We start from the raw sequence: 23,486 nt of genomic DNA on the forward strand, positions 1-23,486 counted from the left end.
TGGCAATGGCTGGGGTGCTCAGCAGACAGGCAGGGCTCAGACAGTGTGATGCTCCTTCATGGCTCCCCAAGAGCCTTCAGCACCGCAGTGTCTCATCCAGACACCTCACATTACAAGATTAAAAAAGCTCAGCACTAAGACATCTCACAGGATTAGGAAGGAGGCCTGGGACCAGCACCATGTCTCCCACTACCCCTGGCTGCCACCTCAAGTTCAACACTATGCAAAATGAGTTGTCCAAGCTTGTCCAAGCTACTGATGATCTGGCACAGCACAAGGAGCAGAGCAAAAAACATAGACTTACCCCAAACCCCATCTAGCTGTTCTACATGCAAGAGACTCCCACAAAACCATGTTTTTACATTAATTTAAACCTGCTCAAGTGAAGAAATTCAGCTGCGTGCCAAAAGGAGAACTGCTCAGTGTACTGTATGAATGGATTAAAAACCAAACAACACTATACTACTCTCTTTGACTGGACTTATTTTTGGAAGAGGGGAGGAAGGAGTATTATTCTTCTGAGAGAAGGATCAATAGGCAGATCACTGCTAACTCTATTAGGCCCTGCTCTAAACAGAGAGCACAGCTGACACAGGTGCTAAGCCATGTGCTTCTGGACAATTTAAAAAATGCTAATCAGATGCTACACAAGGTTTAACATGCCAATCAATTATGTTCAGATTTAAAGGCAAAAACTGAAGTTACAAACAATGAAGTAAAGTGATGCTGCCAAAAACTTCCTGTAAGCACCACCCAAAACAAGAAAAATGAAACCAATTTAGCTCCAGATTAAGAAACAGGAACTAGAGATGAATCAATTTAGCCTGTTGGGCTAGGTCACCATATATCATGGCTCAGCAGTGGAGTGGGAAGCAGCCAGACAGTGAGAAACCCTTCCCCCTCCTTTTCTGTAGGCTTCTAGCTCTGATCCCTGTTATCAATTAATTTAACAGAACCCCTCTACACAGACAAGCACACAGAGCATTCAGACTCCTTAAATGGCAGGACAGAAACTATTTATCACACACGAATCTCAAAGGAAAGCAGAGAGAGAGAAAAAAAAAGGCAGCTAGGAATTCTCCACCTGAAACACTGTCTTGTTTTCTGAACCTTGGTGAAATAAACTACCTTAAACAAAAAGGTCCCTCTGCTACTTTCAAAAATTAAAATAACAGAAAGACTGAAGAAGACATTTAAAGAATTTCCTGTAATTTCTTTTGGGTTTTACTGACTTTTAGCAGAACTGAAGCTTTAGTAGGCAAGGTTACTGCAGAGCAAGGTGTGTGTGCATAGACACACACATGCTTGCTCTCTGCACGTCACAGCAGCGTTAGAGTGAGAGTTGTTTGGAAAGGATTCTGGGACCCTTCAAAAGGTGCTAGCTAAAGCCTCTTTGATCAGATTATTAAAGCTATGTCAATTTTATCACTTGAGCTCAAGTGTTCTGGAAAATGTCAAATCCTTTCAGCTCCTACAGTTTAAAGATTTTCAATAGGAGTGGATCTGGGAGGATGGAGGGCTGCTGCACTGACAGGCAGGAGGCCCAAAGGGAAGGCAAGCAGCAGCTGAGACAGTGGCTGACAGATTAGGGCAGAAGAGATGAGTCCTTGCCACCAAGACAGCATGCTATGGTTGGCTCACTCTAAGGACAAGGCTGGTTCTGCATTGACCTGCAGACTCCCAGACTCAGTGGTCCTTGGTCAAAGTCTGCTGACTGAGAAGCACTGAATGGCAGAGAGCCAACATTTGGGACACACTGACAAAAAGGGCTTGTAGAAAGGAAAGTGCCAACACAGCAAAGCAGTGTTAAAATTCCCTCTACAGCAGGGAGTTTCCCCAGTTAACTCTTGATTGTGAACATATACTCTGCCAGGCTGCCTGAACTGTCAGAGACCCAAAAATGTGCCAGGGATGCAACCTCTCATGTCAGGACCAGGGGCAGAAGGAGAATGAACTACATTAGAAAAATGAAAACTTTCTGTAAAGTCAGCTTAATGCTACACCACTACATTTCGCCCCATGCCAAACTATCCATTGATGTCACCACAAAATGTAATATTTAAAACCCACATTACATCATTGCTTCCATCTCATTCAAGTTGTTTGGTCTCTCACTTGATCTTGGAGCAATGTTTTCTATTAAGCAATAATCAACTCCAAACACTGTCCCATCCCAGCTAATGCAGTCCATGGCAGCAGAGTTTTAGGCTTGGACCATCAAATCTGCCCAAGCAGTAAGTTACTCCAGCAGCATGTAGAATAAGGTTCAGAACAGAGGTTGTTACTCAAATGAACAGTGCAGATAAACCCATTTATTTCTATTTCAGACTAGACAGCAGCACATTCAGTGAGCAGAAAGGGACAAGAAAGGAGATGCCCACCAGTCCCTTCACTACTGTATATTCAAACACCGGGACTGAAACTTCTGAACCACTGAAAGGGCTGCAGGTAAAAAACTCAGAAACTGAGACATTATTTCTGTTAGGAACTATGCAAAGGCTCAATATAGATCTTAAGGAAAAAGAAATCCCCTCTATGAAACTTCTTCCAAGTACCAAGTAACAGTGCTGCTAGGGAGAGATTCTCTTCTGTAGAGAGATGAAAGATGGAAGATTAAAAAAAGCCAGCATGGATATATCTATTTACATAATTTAAAATAAGGCAATTTGCAGTGGAGAAGCCCTTCAGAAGCTGTGCCCAATTCCATGTCACTGGGTACCTGCCCTCATAGATACCTGGTAGAGATACCTCCCCATAAGCCCTCTGTTATCACAGCAATAGTGAGTGCTCCAAGTTCAGGTTTTGTATTGCATCATAGCATCCCTTCTCAGTGGTAACAGCTTCAAATATGCCTACCTTCAGACTACCACTGCTGCTGGGAGCACAAGATGGGACACTATGGTTCTCTAAAACAAGAAAAAGGGAAGCTACCCACTTCACACTCACTTTTCAATGTCACTGTTCTTACAGGTCTTCTGCATGGTCTCCTGTTTACTGCTTTCACCATTACTCGTTGAAGGCATTTCTGTGGAGGGAAGAACAGAAAAATTAGTAATAAAACATTAAATCATTGCAGTGAAATAATTTGACATTTTCAGAGGACCCCAATGAGTCACTTTCATGCCAACTCTTGGTAAGAGATAGAGAAGTGACTGATGCTAAGTGTCCCTGTCTGGCGGGGGGCAGGGGGTGTGGGATCTCTGGACAATGTATTTCTATGATTCAGGGCTCAAAATACAACCCTTGCTCTGTCCCCACTTCGTAGTGATTTGACCCCCACTGATATACCTATTGTTTAAGCCAGGATTTAATTCAGAAGGGTTGATGCAGATGCCACATGAAAGTGCTCTTCTAGAAAGGTGGATTCAAAGCAAATCCACCCAGCCCAGACCCTGCTCTTAGCCTCTCCCATTTGCTGAGACTTCACAGACATAAGCAGAAAAATATATGCCAGGAAACTAGAATGACAGAACAGTCTGCTCATCATGGCTGTTTCCAGCACAGGAGAGAGCATGAAACACCAGGTGGAGATGAGAAGATGAACCAGCCCCAGGGCTGTAGGTTTATCTCTGTGGATTCAGGTAAAAGGTATGAAGAAAACAGCTCATAGCAAATATCATCAGGGCTGCCTCCTCATCACCTCCATGGCTGTAGCTACTGAAGCTGATAATACCTATAAGCAAGCACTCCTACATCTCAGAAAGTAAATGTGATTGCCTATCCCACAAAAGGAAATGCCTGCGATAGATATCCTATGTTCTCCATTTAACCATCATGCCCTTGGCAAAACTGGTTCTGCTCCCTTCCCCCACTCCCACTGGCAAGTAGTTATATCTTGTAGGTGCTTTCAAGGCTGGGAATCAAATGCCCAAAGCATGACAGGAACAGAACAGGGAACAAAATCATTGGGACATGTCTCTTCAGGTCGCTGAGCTTCAGTTTCCTTCCTAAGGGAGCTGGAGCAGCACTGCCCAGCTCTGGAAATGGATTTGGCATCTACATCTGGAAAGCGCCAGGTTTTATTATTCTCATATTTCCACTAGGTTGCTGCTTACATTTACAGTGCTGCTGGCAGTGAATAAAAACCCTCAGCAGTCGAATGGGTTTAACACTTCCCCCTTCCTTCTCAATCTGATGAGCTTTCCAGTATGCAAAGGTATTCACATTAACTCATTTGCTCTGTAGTCTCAACTACAGGTCATGAAATAGGACAGATCCTAGAGCTTCCACTCCAAAGGTGAAGGCTTCAGAGCAATAGGCTTTTCTTGCCATATAAAGGCCAACAAAGACAAGATCTACCAAAATATACAAGTCTTTAGCACAGCCTCTCAAAGAAGGAAAGATAAAGTAGTTGGAAAAAACCCAATAATAAATGCACCTGTGTAGTTTAAACACCCATCAGGTGAACACCACCATCACATTGTCAGGCTCTGCTGGCTCCCTCTGTAATACAGCAGTTTGCCTTTCAGTGACATGATATCAAGTCAATCCAAACCCTATCTCTCATCGCCATACCACTTAAAGTGGCATTTTTGGGGAACTTCCCTAGCTGCCATTATTGACAATTAATTGTGCGGTAAAGTTCCAAAAAGATAGTGTGGTTTTATGTATCTGATGACATTCTGCAAGAGTATTATAACTACCTCTCCTAAGTACTAGCAAGCAGAAGACATGCATTATCTATCTGCCCTCCTGCATTATATAAATTAACCATTTACAATTTCAACACTCACCGTCACTGGCCCATTTAGAAAACTCCGGTGTTATTCGAGTACTTGGTGTGCCACCACTAAAAGAGAAAAGGACAATATGCTAAAGGTTGAATACAAAAAATTTTTCTGCTTAGGAAAAACTATCCCTTTCACCAACCACTCCTCTCTTAATACTTCTATCCATCAGTACAAGTTTCAAAATATGAGCAGATGGCCAGCCAAAAAACATGCTCATGTTTCATGGCATCAATGACACTACTACATTTCTACAGAAACTCAACAGAATTTCAAAGTGCTTTTAAAAGCAAAATCACCTCTTGTGTTGTAGAGATGGGCAAACAAGTCCAGGAAATGTCCATGGAAGGACCTTGTCCAAACAGCAAAACAATGGGTTAAGTGCAAACCTCACAAAGGGACTGGATCTCTTGGCCTCAGGCCCTCAATTCTCTCACCAAGCAGAAGGTGTCTGTAGCCACTGATAACCAAGTATCCTCCTGGTACAATACTAGAGTCCTAGCTGTGAAAGAGCTTCAGCATCTTTGAAGCCCTGCTTTTGGACTAGCATGGTTAGCAAAGTATTGACTGGACCAATGGTTTGGATCCAGTGTGGCAAATGCCACTTTTCTATGGAGTGAAACCTAATTTTGAACTAGTGTTTGCGACAGGCTAAGCAGTAAGAAAATTTCATTTCACTGCTCTATCAATCACTTCAACCTTGACCCCAAAGGATCACTCACTGAAAGAGATAGAGGGGTAATTTAAGTCCTGTTTTATGCAGGGCAGGGGGCTTAGAAAGCAATCCTAGCTCCCTGTCATTTTATCTGCCTGCAATGCTTCCCTGAGTGCCCTGAATGCTGGCTACCTACACTCTCCACATACATATGTGGGCAGAGCACACATCCTGCCCCAACCCAGAGCTGAATACAGAAGAATCAGTATCCATGCCCCCACAACATGTAATTGGATGCAATGAAGTCACACATGGGATGCCAGACTCCTACTGTGCCAACCAAGATTCCAACGGCATCACACTGTACTGCTAAGAGGCCACATTTCATCATGAAGCAAGATGATTCATAAGGCCTTAGACCAGCACAGTTTCCTCATTTCCAGAATTTATCCTCTGTCCAGCACTGCTCAGGGCAAAGGTGGCACTGGCAGGGCAGTGGGGTGGCTCAGAGAGGGTGAGTAGAGTACAGTAAAGCCTGTAGGGAGGCTTTACTGAGGCTACACAGGTACAAACACAGACCCACCTGTGGGACTATGCTTCTTTCTAAGTTTCTTGTTATAACCCTTGTACTCAAGTGAACAGGGTATTTTCCACAAATGGAGACTCCCCAAAAGTAATGGACACAATAATTTAGAAAGGCATGATACTTACTTTAGAACAGCACCTCGGAGCGCTTCCCTTTCTTTGGCTTCACCTGGCTCTTCTCCAGTGCAAGGGATAATGTCTGCCTCTGTGTACCTAAGCACAAAGGGTTAAGGAACATACAGCCCTGCTGCAGACAGTCGAAAGGCTTTTGAGATGGTTGGGATACTGTCTGGGATACAAACCAAATTCTGGTAACACCTTCAAAAAATAGAGGGGGTGGTATCCATGAAGGGGCCTGCTTTTAAATTCTGGATTAAAGTTTTGTTTTAGATGGAGAGAAACAGAAATCTTTTGATAGTAACAGGATTCCACAGCTTCCTGGAAAGGGAAAACCAGTTTCTGAACCCGTGTAAACCTAACCTGCACAATTTCACAAATTCTGTTTTAAGTACAGAGTTCTTTTACCAGTGGAGGGTTAAAGCTTCAATTCTAAAGGCTGGTACAGATTTCAAAAAAACCTAATTCTATAACTGTACATTGCCCCTCATCACAGCTAAGGCAATGTCTGTCTAATGCCATTGCAGGAATTCTTCCTTGATGCCTATTACAACTGCTGTGCAGCAGAAGTCTGCTCACAGCTCTCCCAGGGCTGTGCCCAAAGAGCCTGCTCCCAGATGGAGAAGTTCCCAAAAATTGCCTTTAATAATAGTTCTGCCTATGAATTATCTAATGAAAGGGGAAAAAAAAATCAAACCCCACAGAAGGAAGGTGAATAGTGCTTACTGCACAAACCCCTTGAAAACAAAAGGGTGTCTTGTGGAAAATAAAACTCAATTCCTCCCTGTGAAGCAGGAAAAGCTATCCATATAGAACAAACCTGGACAGAGGCAATAGATTGTTTACGAAACAGAATAGAGAAACTGTGACTGATCCCTTGCAATGTCTCCTATAGACTTCAACCAGGTCCGAAGTAGTGCTATATCAACAGTAGGATCTCCAAGGGAATAATGGGGAACCTCCTAGCTCAAATAACATGGTAACTGGAGAAGTTTGTGTCACTTCCAGCTGGACAAAGATTATGCACCATTTCCTAGAGCAGATGCACCTCTGGGTCCCCTCTCAGTAAGAGCCTTTCAAAAACGATACTGTGGTTTCCCGTATTCGAGTGTGTCGTCTCCATCCACATCCAGGTCAGCATCGCTGTCGGGATTTTCCTTCCCACTGCACATGATAAACCCAGAGCCTGAAAGAAAATGAAACATATGGATGAGCATTTGAATTGGAAAAGAAGATCTCCGAAGAAAGTTGCTACAGCACCAGTTTGCAGGCTGTCCTTTACTTTAAACAACCTCATAAAAGGTGCCCTCTCCAAAGACAGTACAAGAACACTCACAGAAATGCTCTAACTTCTTAGATTTTATGCTCTAAGTGCCCCCAACATTGAAAATGGAATAGTCTCGACTTCTAGCTCTCCACATGAATTATTTTAGAATTGAAGTCACTGTAAGGGTCTCTCTCAAAGGCAGAAAAAGCAATGAAGCTGAATAGGGGGGACTTATTTTTCACAGAAGTAGTTAATGCAAAATTCACACTACTAGCAGGTAAGAGAAGATCACAAGGATGTTCTGAATTACTTCTTAATTCAGATGCAGAGGGGAGGCAGAGGCTAAAATACAATTAGAAACAGCTTTTCAACTTTAAAATACATTTAGTCATGGCTTAGATTTTTAAAATTTAAAACAATGAAGAACAGTAAACCTGCTTCTACAAAAGCGGGGAAAAATCAGACTTCTGTCATGAACAGCTCCTTATAAGCACTTACAAGATCAAATTGCAATGCAACTCATCAAGAATTCTGCTCTTCTAGCACAGGGAGGTCAGGCATACATCTAGTCCCAATTCCAGCAGGAAGTCACCACTTAAGAGTTCCACCTGAGGCTGACAGTGCAACAATTCCCACTTTGTAACAATTTCTACATTTACTTTGGTCCCAAGTGTTTTGTAAACTGTAACCAGGCTTCTTTTAGCTGAATCTGCACAAACACCTACAAAGATGAATCTTCACATGGTATTTTCTGTCTAGGGTTTATTAATAGAAGGGAAACTACAGAAGGCGTATTTACCCTTTATGAGAGCGAACACTGAATACACTCCATCCTGTAAGACTGGATATTGAGCAAAAACCTCCTGAACTCTAGGGTGTTGGCTGCAAGGTCCCCATTTGTGTTCAATTTTGCAGCAGATCTAAGCTGTTTGGGTACATCAACTGTGCAGATAGAAACGTACTCACTGCAGCTGCCTCCAGTATGTTCCTTCACTTAACACCCCTGTCCAGACAGCAGAGCTGGACACCTGGCTCAGAGCTGGAGCCTGAAGGACCTGGCACATCCAGAGCGCTGGTGACCTAAGTGTGGTAGACCAGGAAACACATCCCAACTGCAAAGATTTAAAGAGTAAGGTAGATATTGCCTTGGCCTTGCACCAATGCCCCAAAAAGGCTACGTTCCTGTACTGCCATTATGGCTCTATAATAATTTTAGCCTGTATTGTGCATTTAGAAGCACTGAATATTATATGCATGTCTGAAGAATGAGGATATTCCAAAGCTTTAGGAGAGCCTTTTCAGGCCTTCAGATGTCTGAGTCTGTTCATCCCACTGCGTTCTCATCAGCACACTTAACATGAGCCCAGAAGAGTGACCCATATTTCTAACGGTCTGCATCTGTGCAGACAGCAAGGCAAAGCAAAGGTCTCATTTCCAAGGATACCATGCAGACATAGTTCTTTACTGTTGCCCTCTAGGAACGGATGCTCTCATTGATTCATTAAACCCCCAATAAAATTTGTTTATATGGATTTGATATTTCTCTTCCCTGAATATCAAGAAGGTCCTTAACGAGTGACACCTGTAGCATGACAATGATTTTAAGACTAACCTTTCCCTAGAAGCATAAACTACCTTTTACTTCAAAGTAATTCCCAGCCTTAATTTTTAGCAGAGGTAACACAATTAGCACCAACAATGCAGCACCCATGTCTGTGCCAAGTACTGTGGGAGCCCCATGGTGTCACTGGGGCAGCCCTTTTCCAGCAGACCCCTTTCAGAGTGTTTCACATACTGGCTGTACACTACCAGCCAACACGTGTCACAAGCTGCCTCCTCTTGCTGCAAATGGCTCATCTAGTAAATCTTGACTCACTCAGCTCATCACAATGTTTGGGAGAAGATTTAGAGGGGTAAGAGAGACCTGTCAAAGAAGCTGGATAGTCTTTCAAAGCTGCTTTAAAAGTCAAGAGTGGGCGATGGGGTGGTAATTTATAGGCATGGCATTTAACCTGCAGTAACACCATCCCCTGCACCTGGCATTACTTTAGCCCATCACTTCTCAAAGGCCATAAACTTTGGACACACAGGTCTTCATTTTTCTTGTAGCTGTGGGAGACACAAATCATGCAAAGCTGGAGCTGTGACTTGGCCAGTCCCAGGGGGTGATCTGAACATTAGCCAGACAATGAATACTCAGAGCAAGTGCCTTGGTTGGGGGGAAGGTGGCCAAATGAGTGAATGTAACTGGGACCATCCTTCTTGTACTGTCTCTGCAAGGATGCCAAGCACACCGCAGACATGCACCTTTCCATCAATTTTGTTTCCAAGTGACTCAAGCCAAATGGTGGTTTATGGCTAGAGCTTAAGATGAGAAAATCTGCTTACTACAATACAGTTTACAAATATTAAGGCACCTTGTCTTCAGAATCCTTGTGTCCTTGCTCTCAAGACCTTTGTATTTAAGAAAATCCCTTTTAAGTCTGGAAGGAAAATATTCCAGAGCTTTGCCTGAATCTAGCTCTATTGCCTAGGTGCACGGCAAGCAGACTATTATACTTCCTAAACAGGGAGTGTACAAGGGGAGAGTTTGGATAGTATGTGTTTTGATGGCAAATATACACTGGGATGATCTAAGAGAGCCTTTCAGTCAGAGACTGCACTGCAGAGAAGTTCGTAGGTTAAAATGAGGGACAGGGGAAAGGTAAATTTTCTTTTCTGATCAAACAAGAACTCCCAGACTGACACCTAAAGGAAGGTGCAATCATGTGATCCAACTCTCAGTTCTTCACTTAATATGGAATTTTTTTTTTATGCTACCAAGTGCAGCCCATTGCAACATGATAAAACCCAATGATTTATAAACTGTATGCTAAACAAAGTCACCTCCATGAATCAAAAAAATATTCTGAATATAAGCTGTGCTATCAGTTTTAAAACTTCAGAAGCTGTTTTAAATGAAAAGTTATGAAACATGTTTCTGATGCAAATCAAAAGATCCATAAATCCCAGTACTGCTCCTGCACACAACAAAATACTAAAAAATGGGATGTAAACCTTGGCCCAGCATCACCTGGGGAACAAATGGCTTGCAACCAGCATCCTATAATACCTTTTCGTTCTGCAGCAGGGATGGATTTTGAGGCCTGCTCCAGTGGGATCAGGTTTGGTGCCACAATTTCAACCTGACCCTCCTTGTCTAACTTCCTGGGGTTGCATCCATGCACAAAGCCAGTGAAAACACCCACGCAGCTGTTCAAATATTTGACGTCTGAACTGCTTGACATTATTCATTCATCTCAGGCTCATTCAAACCAGATTTCTGGACAAGCGCTGTTATAAATGGATTAAGAAGACCACTAAATGCAAGGAAGGCCCAAAAGGATCACACCTGCTTCTCACTAACTCAGCCCAAATGTAAAGAGGGCTCACAACTTCCACCTCCTGTTGGTAGTGTACACTGCCATCCAGGAGAAAGGAAAATGTGAAATGGAGTGCAGAGGACAAGAGCCTCCAGAACACCCCTACCAACTCCACTTGGGTGATTTGCAATACAGCAGTGTGCACTGAGAACAAGGAAGGGCTCCTCCAGCAAGGCTCTGCTTCTGAAGGTCACACAATAATTCACAGCCATCAGCAACACTGCCTGGAGTAGAGACCTCTAAATCCAGAGGTCAATGCTAGGACCAGAACTTTATTCCCACGTGTTAACAAAGTGAAATCCCACAACTGAATGTTAACTTGCGAGTTTGACCTACGAATTCATAAGAGACGTGATCTGTTATTCACAGAAGCAGCTCTGACTCTTAGGAGTCACCCATGGCCTGAGGAATGTAATTCCACATGTGAATTTGAAAATACTGCTTTTAGATAAAAAAAAGAACAAACCCAGTGCAGACTCTCCTATATCTTTCTTGTCCCTTGTTGAGAATTTTTTTCTCTTGCTGTGCATTTGGTGGAGGCAACCCCTTGTCATATGCTGCCAGCCCCAATACAATTAGCCTCCTGACGCTAAAGCAGCACAGTTCTCTGACAGTCTTAATCCCAGCTGCCTCCTTAAGGACCAGACAAACAGGAGTGAACAGGCAGGTCAGACGCTGGGGCCATTAAGCAGAGAAAAAACAAAGTTACAGCTCTGTCTCCAATCCCCATTGCTCTTGTAGCCAGGTGCTCTGACAAGCAATTCCAGCACTGGTATTGAGTGGCACCTCTATAAACCCTGTGACAGTTTGGGAGACAAACTCGCCCATCAATCAGAATGTACCTATCAACATCACTTACCTAGCACTGTGTACACAGCTTTCTTTGCTTGGGCTGGTCTCAGACCAGTCTGCCTGAGCCCCAATTCTTGTTACTTTCTGAAAAATTTAGGTACTCTACACAAGCAACTGTGTTTCTGAAATACTGACTTAGAGGTCAGAAAAATGGGAAAAATTTGCATGCCTTGTAACTGCTGCCAGCTTCAAGCAATGGCAAGCTACAGGAATCAGCTGAACTTGAAGGTAAAATCACTTTCCATTCTTTCCATGTACCTATTAATAATGTCTGTAGATAAACCTCACCAGAAATCCTTTCCTTCCCCTTCTTAGGGGAAGCAAATAAAATAAAAGCACTTTTATTTCTGTTAAGTCGTCCCCTATGTCTAAGCATCCTCTCTGACCTCTGCACTGCTTCTCAAATCTCACTTCCTTTATGCAGTCCTCCTGATGAGTGGTCACCTGATCAACTCTCCAGTGAATGGTGGCCCAGGTTAAGATCAAGAGTTATTAACATGATATATAAGCAGATTCACAGAACAGATAAAAGAACTTCACATTCAAGTACCTCCTTTTCTCCATCACACACAGTAGCAGATGGTCCAAGTGACAACATATGCTGCTTCAGGTGCTGACAGCACTGCTCCTGCACAGTCATGAGCTCACATGGAGACTGGCAGTCTTAGGGGCAGAATGGTAACACAACCAAAACCACTGCAGACCCAAACAACTCCAGCCTAATTTCACGAGCACAAGTAGGAAAACACAGACCTACTGTGCTCCACCTCTGCTCCTCAACTCCTGTCTAAGCAGATCAGTTTTGGTGACCAACTGTTCTGTATACATTTAATCATATGTTTATATTTCATTATCACTCCAAAGAAAGCCAAGGAAGAAAACTAAAATGTCAGTATTATTATTTGCACCACTGTAGTAAATGCAGCTACTAGATACTGCTCATGCATAGGATCAAACTCATCTGGATGACTAACATTTCTCCAGTTTGGCCCTCAAGGAATGGGAGTGTGGGTGTGTGTGCATGTGTGAAAAATCTATACTGGAAATATTCTAGAAATCCCAAATTTTGTATAAATTCCACAAATGGGTCTAAATTCAAATCCATCAGAGAAGCATAGAGTTCTACTGGGGCCCATTTTGGCTGGGAAGAGGCATTCACTGTGTTTGCAGGTAGCATCCATGTGCTCAGGAAAGAAGAAAGGCCTTCCATAAATCTCAAGAACTGCAGCTTTTGCTAATTACACTCCTTGCAGTGACCCCCTTCTGTACAACCTCCCTTTCCAGCACGTTCACTCTGTTTTCTTACTGAAATGGCACTCATTGGCTTCTTGGAGAGTAAAAACAATGAAGACAATAAAAGTAGTTTATGCAGACTCACGGCCAGGCCTCACATACTTCCGACAATGGCTCTAAACTAGGTTTATTTCATCATCTGCTGAAGTATCCCAAACTAATATTAAGAGGACAAGGTGGAATGGATGCCATTTTGTTGTAAGAGACATCTGGGAAGACAGAAAAAGCCACTAAAAATTCTTGAAAATGAGAGGAAAGCAAAGATAAGGCCATGTTGAACACAGGTCTCTCTATGGATCCATAATGCCTTCCTAGCCTTATTGCTCCCCACGTTTTCCTAGCACCAACAGGGATAGAATAGTTCTGGTGATGTTCCCAGCCTGCTGCAGAAGAAAAATTACATTTAGAAGCCAGGAAAAGCTGCTTACAAAACAAGAGTTTTATTTCTTTGGAGCCAGATCCATTTAAAGCTAAATGGTGATTTACCTGGAAAACTGACACCCAACTGTGTTGTTACAGCACACACCTGAAACAGCAGATGCATCCATCTGATGCTGTCTATTAGCTCCCACAGGGGCACAAATGGGCTGTCAGACACCTGACTGCTTACCAGTGTGGATGCTTACAGGGATTTTTGCTAACAGATCACAGAAACAGCTGCCTTTAAGTAAAGGGGCCATATAATTTTACGACCATTACGATAATTTTGCAGCAGCATGCTGAACAAAGGGCAGGCAAGCACTGCTGTACAGGGTAAGAGCCAGCTGCTACAAGGCTCAGGAAGAGGCTTCCCCACCCCTTGCAGCATTGTGAAGGTGTCTTTTATGCCTCCTGTAACCCATCAGGTACAGACTATGGCTGCAGAGGGGAATACAGACTCAGACCAGAGCAAAGGTCTGATCTGGTTTAACGATTTATGGCTGCCTCCTAGAGCCTCGTGCTGATGTGCCACAGGAAGGTGAGAACAGCCCCATGTCTATCTCAAAGGCTGTTCTTCAAAACCTGGAGCTGAAGTACCAAAGCACCAGCAATAGCCATGGTCTTTGCAGCTACAGCTCGTTTTCCACAGTTAGGGAAAGGTGGATCTGAAAGGTTTTGTTCCCCCGGGGAGAGGGTGGAAACAAACAAAAAAGGAAGAGGGAGAATTAAAGTAATCTTGAATCACTAAGCAGATTCACATCACTGGATCAATAAGCACCACTGACAGGGATCACAGGAATGTCGCAACTTTGCCAATAATAAAGCAGCACAGCAGAGCTCGGAGGATGACTTTTCTAAGGCAGCCGAGCATGAAGCTGCAAGGCTGGTGAACAGCTGAATGTGACACCCTGGCTTACAGCAGCCTGCTGCCAGTGGCGGGGCTCAATGCAGTTTGCTTTAAATAATGATGAGCATAGAGATTGTATTCATGGGGGAAAGGCAACCAAGGACTGGAAAAACCAAGGGCTAAATTTCATAGGCCAAACACATGTGCTTTTCCTCCCAAACGAATTCTTTTCTAGGCTGGAAAGAAGAAAGAAAAATCAGTGCTAATTTAATCAATTGATCAGTCTATTGATTGCAAAACTGGAGCTGCTAGTTAACCATGTGCTGTAATGCCCTCAACTCTGAAACCACAAAACATACCATTGATTTCTTCACTTCCAGCTCCAAAACAAGAAATAAAACCGGGCTTTCATGGAAAAACAACTTCCTCGTCCAGGGAGAAGATGCAAGCAAAGAAGAGAGGCCAGGAAACAGGGACAGCCGCATCTTGTGAGGTTCAAACTGAAATTAGTTACAGATGCAGTCACAGTGTCTTGTGTAAACTCTATCGATTGGGTGGCTGACAGTCTTGGGAGCCTCCATAGTAGGACAATCAATCCGGCTGCAGTGTCACCTGCCACTTTGCTGAACAGTTGACAATGCAATTATCCAGTGTGGAGGCAGGGAGTTGGCGTGTGTCAAACGCAGTTAGCCACTTTCCGGGCACTACTCGATAATGCGTTTCACCGCCGCGTGTAGGAGACGACACGCGGAGACAGGAGCTGTTTAGAGCCATCGAGACCTGTGCTCCTTTTGCTCCCTTCTTCCTTTAGGAACATCTCACTGCCCCTGACTTAACAACTGTATCCTAAAATGCTATTAAAATCACATCAATCAACCATTGTGTGCTTAAAGCTCAAGTTTGACCCGAGTGTCCAAGAAGCAGGTTGCAGTTCTAGCAGAACTGCAGACCCTTGAGGGAAAAAATTAAAAATTCATCAGATTACCATGTTAAAGCCTGGGATTTTCAAGACCACATCTAACAGACCAGCAGAAAACTGGATTGCAGAGCAACTAATGTCTGAGATCTACAAAACCTGAAGTTTAAAGGAACTGTCGACTGAAACCCAGTCTACTTCAAAAAATGAGTAGTTTCAGGTACTCTACCTGCTCCTTTACTCCCCCTGCTAATTTTCATGGTGTTACAACTGCATTTTCTGTTTTCTTTTTCTCCCTTTCCTTCCTCTAGGAAGGGGTTGAGAGATGTCCCTTTTCATCCCCCAACTAGGATACGTAATACTGTAAAAGGGAAAGAATTCCACTTCTTCCTGCAGAAAAATATTTTCCTGGTTAAAGTGGCTGTCAGTGTTACATAAAGCAACCACCAAGGTTTACTTGACTGTGCTCCTTTCAGCTAATGCAATCTAGCAGACTGAGGACAAAAATTAGATTCTTGCATTTTTGTATGCATTCAAGTTAACACAAATGTACAATCAGCAGTGAGAAATTTTAATGGCTATCCTCACTAATTTCTTTTTTTCCAATAAAATGATTTTTACTTTTCTAAGTCCAATTGATTACTTTGTGTTCCAAAATGAACAAAATGGTGTTCCTTGAAGAATTATATGAACTTCAAACACACATGACCTTGGACATCAGTTACATGGCAGGTCATGCTGGCTTTTGTACATAAGGTAAGAAGTTTTTTTCTTAAATCACATACTATTCTAATCTGTTTTTCTGGCTCACTAGAGGCAACTTGTCATATTAATGTACAGGACAATACTTAAGAGATATTTATTATCTAGAGGATCCTTCAAATTCTATATGAAGACACAAACTACAGAGAAAGTCCATGTGATTACTGTATCTATCACTATGTAAACAGACTTTGTTAGCATTTTTAGGTTGACTATTATGGGCAAGTACTTGCTCTCAAAGGAGAGAGGTACAAACATTAAAAAGTGGTTGGGCTACTCCATCAGACCAGTCCAAATTATTGTGCTTCTGCAATGGAGGGATTACCAGGATTATCACTTTTACACAAGGGCTGAGGTAAGGGACACAAGTGCTCTGGGGCTCAGCAGCCCTCTGTAAGGAGCAAAAGGCACAGACTAAGCACTTGTGAAACATGGAATTTATACATCTTGCCCACTTGGAAGCTTACAGCAGGTAGAAGTGACCAGCAAAGGTAGCAACCCAAATATAGGAAGACTAAAATTCAAGGGCTGAGAGGCTGGGAAGGATGCTTAGATGTACAGACACATTCACCTTAGAGAGAGATGCTGACACTAGAAACGTGTCAGAGAAATTAACTGAACTGAGCTCTTGCTAATTGGGAGGAAGATTAAGAATTTCATTTCAGCAAAGATTCCTTTTACTCTTAACACAGACTGCTCTTGCATCCAAGCTGAAATTTGCTTTAGCTTGCCAGGGTAAAAGGAATGAATTCTGGCTCATCTACACAGCAGCAGCAATGATGATTCTAGTTACTACACCAGTCTTCCAAAAGGCCTAAATATGCCAGTGACATCTTCCATTTCCCACACAGTCTCTTAAGAGATGTCACACACTTACTGTCTGGTTCAAAAGCTTTTGCTGCATTTGAATAGATCTGTTTATACCCTCTTACCAGTATAACCTTAAATGCAACCTGAATCTCCTGACATGAAAAAAAAAGGAAGTCTCCTTGCCTCTTGAAGTTTTCCTGTACATCTCATTATATTTTATCTGAAAAAGAGGCCATAGCTGGCTACAGGTGAGATTCTAGAGCAAGACTTTAAAGGTTTGTCACCAGTTCTGCTACGATCTTTTTAACATTAGAGAAGATGCTTCTCTGTGCTTCAGTTTCCACATGCATGTCGAACACAGATTTTAAGTTTTGTTGTAGAGTTCTATTTTCATGAAATTGTACAGAGAAGCACAACTGAGTTTTCCCCTCTCTATTTGGAGCTTTCTGCCAGGCAGTTACCAGACCCAAGAAGTAACAAAAACCTGTCAAGTAATCACAAAAACCTGTTGTTGAGGTAGGAGAACTAAAAAGTATTTAGATTCTGAGGCCAGGACCTCACACATGAAAGAATGATTCTTATAATGCATGGATTTAGAAGGAGAACAAACTTGAGGAGCATACAGCTACTGGCCCAATGCTCTTTCTGGGACAACTAACCCACACTGGATGAAGGCTGGACAGCAACACTTGCTGCTTAAACTGAAGCATATCTTGATGCTGTGTCAATAGAAACCTGGCAGTGGGAGGACTTCAGCCATTTGCTAGAAACTTTAAAGCATTTTAATACAGTCCTACTTTCCAGGCAGCTGCCCTAATTGTTCATGACATAAGATCCAATGCAAATGGACACCCAAGGATAACTGTAGTTTGTTACAGCTTATAAAGGCTTTACCAAGTCCCTCTATTCATACACTTAGTTGTGCTGTTCTTTTCCCTTGGTAAGACATTAGCAAATAGAGCCAAGCCCTTTGCTAGCTTGGGAGAAGGGCAGCATGGAGAAATAAAAAGAAATACCAGAAAAATAAAGAGAAATTTCAGAGTTAAGTAATCCCTGAGTGTTTCTCCTTCTTCAAGAGTATCACAGTCTATCAGGCAGATCCTTGTCATTTTGATCTTAGAAAGTATCCTTCCCTGAAAATGCCCTGCTTGCCATTTTAACATTTTTCAAGTCTTTCTCTCTTCTGCATTATTTTTGATGCAACTGATCTGCTGAAGCAAAAGAAACTGAGAAGAGCAGTGGTGACTAGCTTGCTACTACACCTAGAGGAAGGGAAGGCTTTTTGGTGGGGGAGCTGGAGGGGAGAAGAGGAGGACAGGGCAGGTGAAGAGAACTTAGCTACAATTCTTCATTTCTTTCATATCTAAAGAGGACAGCAATCTCTGTTCTATCAGACCGCATGGTTCGTGCTTTAAATGGTACTTGCTGCCAGCTTGCTTTCCCTGTCTCTCTCCCTTTGAAGCAGACTGGACAGCTTCCTCAAGCTGGCGTTATCACTCCCTCTAACCACTCTTGGCAGGCAATCTAATTCCCCCTGAAAAGGTCACCGCCATTTTAACTGCCTTTCAATCACATTAAGCACGCTGCCGCTCGTGCTCAGAGCACTGCGCCCGCAGCTCTCCTGACTGAGGTGCGATCGATAAACTGACATCCCGCCCAACACCCAGCTCCCCAGCCGCCCAGCCCTGCTCTCCTCCATCCCCTCTCCTGGGCAAGCTGCCTCCCCGAACGGACGGAAAGAGACCAAGTGACAAAATCCTCTCCTCAAATCTGAGGCAGCAGAAGGGAACGGCAAACCTGGCATTTACTAATCTTTGTCCCATCTGTTAAGAAACAGAAGGGTGCAAGCATCCCCCACCCCCCACCAGACCTACAGAGGCAGCAACTTCACAGGCCAGTTTGCTTAGGCACCAGTCCAGACACCTTTGAAGCTGTGTTACAAAGAACAAGCCTCCCTCAAGCTTCCCTCAATGCAATCATTACCGTTATCTCTCCCCCCGAGCTACTTTTTTTTTGCAGTTAGGAGTTATGTGTTCCACCCATCGATCCCTGTGTAAGACACTGTTTTAAGTCCTCTTGCCTTTTGACTGTGCTAAGCCGTTTAAGAGATGACAGCAGCTTCTATCAGTGTGAAGCTGATGTGATTCTTTTCAGATAAAGCACTTTTTTTCCCCCGCTTCCCCCCCTCCCTTCCCTTCTTTCAAGTAAGAAACATACACACAAAAAGAGACACTGAATCTTTCAAAGAAAAAAAAAACCTTTTGAACTTCCCTCAGGAATTCTTTAAAGGGATAACCTTACAGTGTAAACACTAAGGGTAATGTGCATCCATTCTGGACTGGAATAGAGGAATCGCTACAAATATGTTGAGCATTAAAAAAACCCAACAAACCCCACATCAGAGACGAAGCCACTTGACGCTTTCACTTGCGAAGCCTTGTTGGCATCCTAAACACAGAAACTCATTAAAGGTGGCATGAAATAATCTCCTGCAACAAAGAGCTTCAGAGAGAAATGATTCAGAGACATAGGGAGAGATACTTACTGAATGTTCAGGTATTTCAAGAGAAATTTTAGTCTTGTGACACTGTAGTGAGGCAGGGGGATATCTGATTATTTTATCTGTATAGTCTTACACTTTGAAGTACAAGCTTGATTTAAACGGAGTTTGGTATTTCATGCTGGTATTATTCTGCACCTACCCTCAAACCACAAACTCCCCTACAAACCCCTGCTTCAAGGACTTCTGCTGAAACGAAGTGGTTCCAAGCCCTATATAATTGTCAATAATCTTATTTACACCTTACATCTTTCCAGTTTTGGAAAGCAAATTGAAGGATAGCAAATGAATCTAGGAGGACAGCTAGCAGTACTAAATACTTCCTGACTGAAATCCTTCACCTAACCCAAGAGCTTCAGAGACAACACATTGATCCCTGCACTTCTCAGGTCATATTCCTATTTGCTGCCACAGCCTGTTCTTTCCACCTGCTGCCTCAGGTATGCCAAGCTGTGGCAGCCAAGTAGGTGTGCTTTGCCTCTGCCGCACTAGACCTGACTGGGGGGGCTTGCAGCTGTAACACCAACAGAAAAGACAAATAATTTCCAGCTTCTAAGACAGTTCCTCAGGTCATAAGAGCAAGTTTTCCCTGCAAGTGCTCTGGAAGCAGGAAAGTATCATCCTAGGAACTTTACAAGTGAGAGTTTCAGCCTGTGGTTGCTTCTATGTTTTAGACAGTCTTCCAGAAAATCCAAACAGGGCTGTTTCTGCTTTTAGGAAGAAAAACCCTAAGGTCTCTCAACCTTACTCCAACTGAGACTCTGTCAGGATTTTCTATATAATTGGCAAAGAATTTTCCTCATGTGGAGAGTGATATGAACCTTGTCCCCTAACAAAAAATGTTAAAAAAAAGCACCAGGATCTATGTTAAGTTCAAGACACTGCTGTAATGCTGCCCAATGGACTTATGTACAACACATACTGGCCACAGTGTCCTGCTCTCCCTTCACCCAGCTGTGACATCTCCTCAAAGCAACACACCATTAAAACCAAAATTAATGAGACACATGGCCATCTATTTTCCCCTCTGGTTTTATGTATTTCCCCATGTCATCTCTTTAGACATTGGTGACATCCCTGTAGCCTGGTAAAGGCTGTCTGGCATTATAAAAGACATTTGATTTCCACATCACTGCTACTTCTCAGCAAAGGCAACAGAGCCAAATGCAAAGCCTCAGGTGACAGGGGTTAACGAGGGCCTTGCCAACTCCAGACAAAGCAGTTTTAAGCATTAGAAAGCATCTACAAAACGCTGTGCTGTGCTTTAGGGCTATAAATTAAGAATTCTGTCTGGCAAGAGCCAACACTGGCAGCAAAAGAAGAAAGACAGTCACCTTAAGGTTACCTGGGAGTGCACATAGCAGTCCTGAATGATGGAGACCCATGAATGCAGCAGTCAGAGACAATAGGAGAGCCACAAAAGAGAGCATGAAAAAGTGTAACCTAATTAAAAATAAATGCAATCAGCCAGCTGTAGGAGATCACTCCAGCTTTGCTTTGGCTTTCCAAAATCTACAACTTTTTGCACTGAGTAGGTAGGTACCCTGTACATATTGTCTGATTATCCCAAGATACTAGGTAGAAAGTTGTTAGGAAAAAAATTCCCCTGCTTAGGGAAGAGGACACTTTTGTAGAGAAGCATGGCAGCTGTTGAATCTAGCTGCCAGCAGAGGTGTGCTCCAGGGAGGAAGGGCAGGTGGTAGAGACCTGACAGCTGCTCAGGTATCAGGAGTCCCTTCTTCAGCTGTAGTTTTGCCACAAAATGCTGCACAGGGAGGATGTTTCTCACTACAAATAATACAGGGAGTTTCCTGTGCTTGTGAGCTGACCTAAAGATATCTTTCATCCAGCACCACCAAGGGAAGAAGTCTAACCCAAAAGCCTTGTCAGCAGGCTGATTATGGAGGGTTTTAGAACTGCATGTATTCAGCTTTCCTCCTGGACTTCCAATCTTTTCTTGGATGTCCATGTAATTCCTGAAGGTATAATGAAGGTCTCCAAAAGGAAAGAAGAGACAGATCCCATACTTCCTGATGGAAACAACGCCCTCTCTAAGTATGAACAAGTATCTGTTCATATGCGTGTACCCACCTGGCACAGGTTACAGCACTAACTGATGCTAAAACCTAACTTCAGGTGGGGGAAAACAGATGATTGACATAGTAACAAGTAACACATTTGAGAATTGCTTAAAATAATGAAGAAAATGCAACAAAAAAGCAAATACTTCATATTTACCCAGCCTAACTACATCAATTACACACAGACATCCCATGCTTCCCCAGTACAGACTGTAGTATCTCTGCTACATGAACACAGCCTAAGATCCCGCATGGTCTCATCAGGCCTCTATGTGGAATCATGCACAGACAACTCCCCATGCAGTCACAAAAAACGTTAGGCTACTGACATAGCATGTAATAGCATGAGCTTCACTGGGGGTCCTTTGAAGCCCAAAGAAGCTGCTCCTTATCTGCTCTGTTAAAACCCAGCTACAATTTAATTTCAGAGGAAAGCAAGAGCAGACCACGAGTGCCTGTTTTTAGCTGAGCACATGGCTAGCTTTTAAGTCCAACTCCCTTATGCAGTAGCCTTTCCCCTTGAGATATTTTAAATTAAAATCCAAGCTGATATAGGAAGAGATCACATCCCATCCTCTTTATTGAACGAAGGGAGCCAGCATTCCTCCTCTCATTAAGCATGCGCTACGTGGATTGCTTGTGAGAAACTCTTGTGAGTGCCTGAGGTTCATGCCAATGAACAGTTTAGTAAATCCTCCTCTTTGAGGCCAAAGGGCTGAATGTAAGAAAGGGACCAGGTTTCTAGCTAAAATTACATTCACCAATAAAGCTCACAAGAGGTCAAATTTTGCCATAACTCACTCTCTCCTTGGTAACTGATTTCCCCGTCACTGGGGAAGGAGCAAAAGAAGGAGGAAAAATAAAATGTGTTTGTCTGAGAGCCCTAAGGGCTTGCAGTGCTGGAGGTGCAGAGCAGGTTCCTGGATTCTCATTTATCAACCTTAAAAGGGATGGAGTGATAAATGCACAACTGGCCCTTTAATATTTTATGCAGGTGCTAAAGCGACTTAGCTGTCACCTCCAATACATCACCAGAGGCTGATACACCAGCTTTCGTCACTCCAGGCTGGGAATTTTTGCAATTTCATTTCTATTTCCCTCTCTTCACATATTTCCATGTATTTCTTACTACGTGTGAGATATAAAATGTTATTTTCCCCATATGATCTACCCATTCCCTCTTCAGCCACATTCCTTGAGAAAAAAATAACCCCATGCTTTGTTCAAGATTTGCACAAATTTTGATTCTCAACATTCAAGAGGGACAAAAAAACTGAAATCACTTTACATTCTGGCAAAGGCTGATGATTCTGCCTTCTGTGGAAGTAAAACCCCCCTGTCCCTCCCTTTAAAGATAGGTAATGATCAACTTCCACAACAGAATGATTTACAAGTGCCCCCGAAACACTGGCGCACCTCGAAATCCTCCCTCCAGGAGAGTAGTGGCCCGTATCCTCTTCTGCCCGCACCACTCGTACTCTTCAAAGCGGTTGCCGTTCTCGTTCTCAATGTCCACAGAGTCATCCTCAGTCATGCAGGAACCTTCTCTCTGCATGGGGCAAAGCAGGGGCAGAGCGTTGGGATGCACAAAATGGCTCTTTGGGGTTCATAACTCATGGCGGGATGGGGAAGAAAAGCTAGACTGCTCCCAGGACAGCTAAGTATAGAACATACAGCAGCCTCTATTCCCATTCCTGTTCCTACTAACCGAAACTAGAGAAGTAAAAAGGTACTGGAAGAACTTGACAACCTAAGATTAAAACAAGTTGCAAGTTTCATAATTTTTACTAGAGAAAATATAAGGTCTGGTCCTTAAAACAATGCTGGTGTTCATTTCAACATGCATTCCCCTGCCTTGCATGCAAAATTCCTCTACCATCCAGGAACATGACACCACAGATTCCTTTGACCCCTAGCAGAAGTGCTCTCCTGTAACATAGTTTTGGGGCACACTGATCTACATATAGCTCTCTTTACACTATATACCTCTTGAGGCAACAAGTCCTCTATTGAAGGTTTTTCCTAAGAAACACAAACAAAAAGCCCAATGACAAAACTCTCTCCCTCCCCCGGGGCTTGTGTCTCCTTCCTTGCAGTCTTTGGGATGAACCGCATGAGAACAGTTCTACTTAAATGCATTTCCCTGGAGTAAGATGATCATGCAATCCCAGT

General features: G+C 43.1%; 1 protein-coding gene across 5 annotated transcripts in view; it reads right to left on the reverse strand.

The window, feature by feature from the left end:
* Positions 1–23,486, reverse strand: part of RNF220 (ring finger protein 220) — a 212,789-nt gene that overhangs the window by 23,770 nt on the left and 165,533 nt on the right. For all 5 annotated transcript variants that reach the window (XM_031505551.2, XM_021528386.2, XM_021528394.3 and 2 more), the window contains 5 exons: positions 22,731–22,863; positions 7,174–7,270; positions 6,094–6,180; positions 4,734–4,789; positions 2,947–3,025 (listed from right to left, as the gene is read on the reverse strand). In XM_031505551.2, coding sequence (XP_031361411.2) covers positions 2,947–3,025; positions 4,734–4,789; positions 6,094–6,180; positions 7,174–7,270; positions 22,731–22,863 — 452 coding nt within the window. The remainder of the gene's footprint in view (positions 1–2,946; positions 3,026–4,733; positions 4,790–6,093; positions 6,181–7,173; positions 7,271–22,730; positions 22,864–23,486) is intronic.

Source organism: Lonchura striata, chromosome 9 (assembly GCF_046129695.1).
Source record: "Lonchura striata isolate bLonStr1 chromosome 9, bLonStr1.mat, whole genome shotgun sequence".
NCBI lineage: Eukaryota > Metazoa > Chordata > Aves > Passeriformes > Estrildidae > Lonchura > Lonchura striata.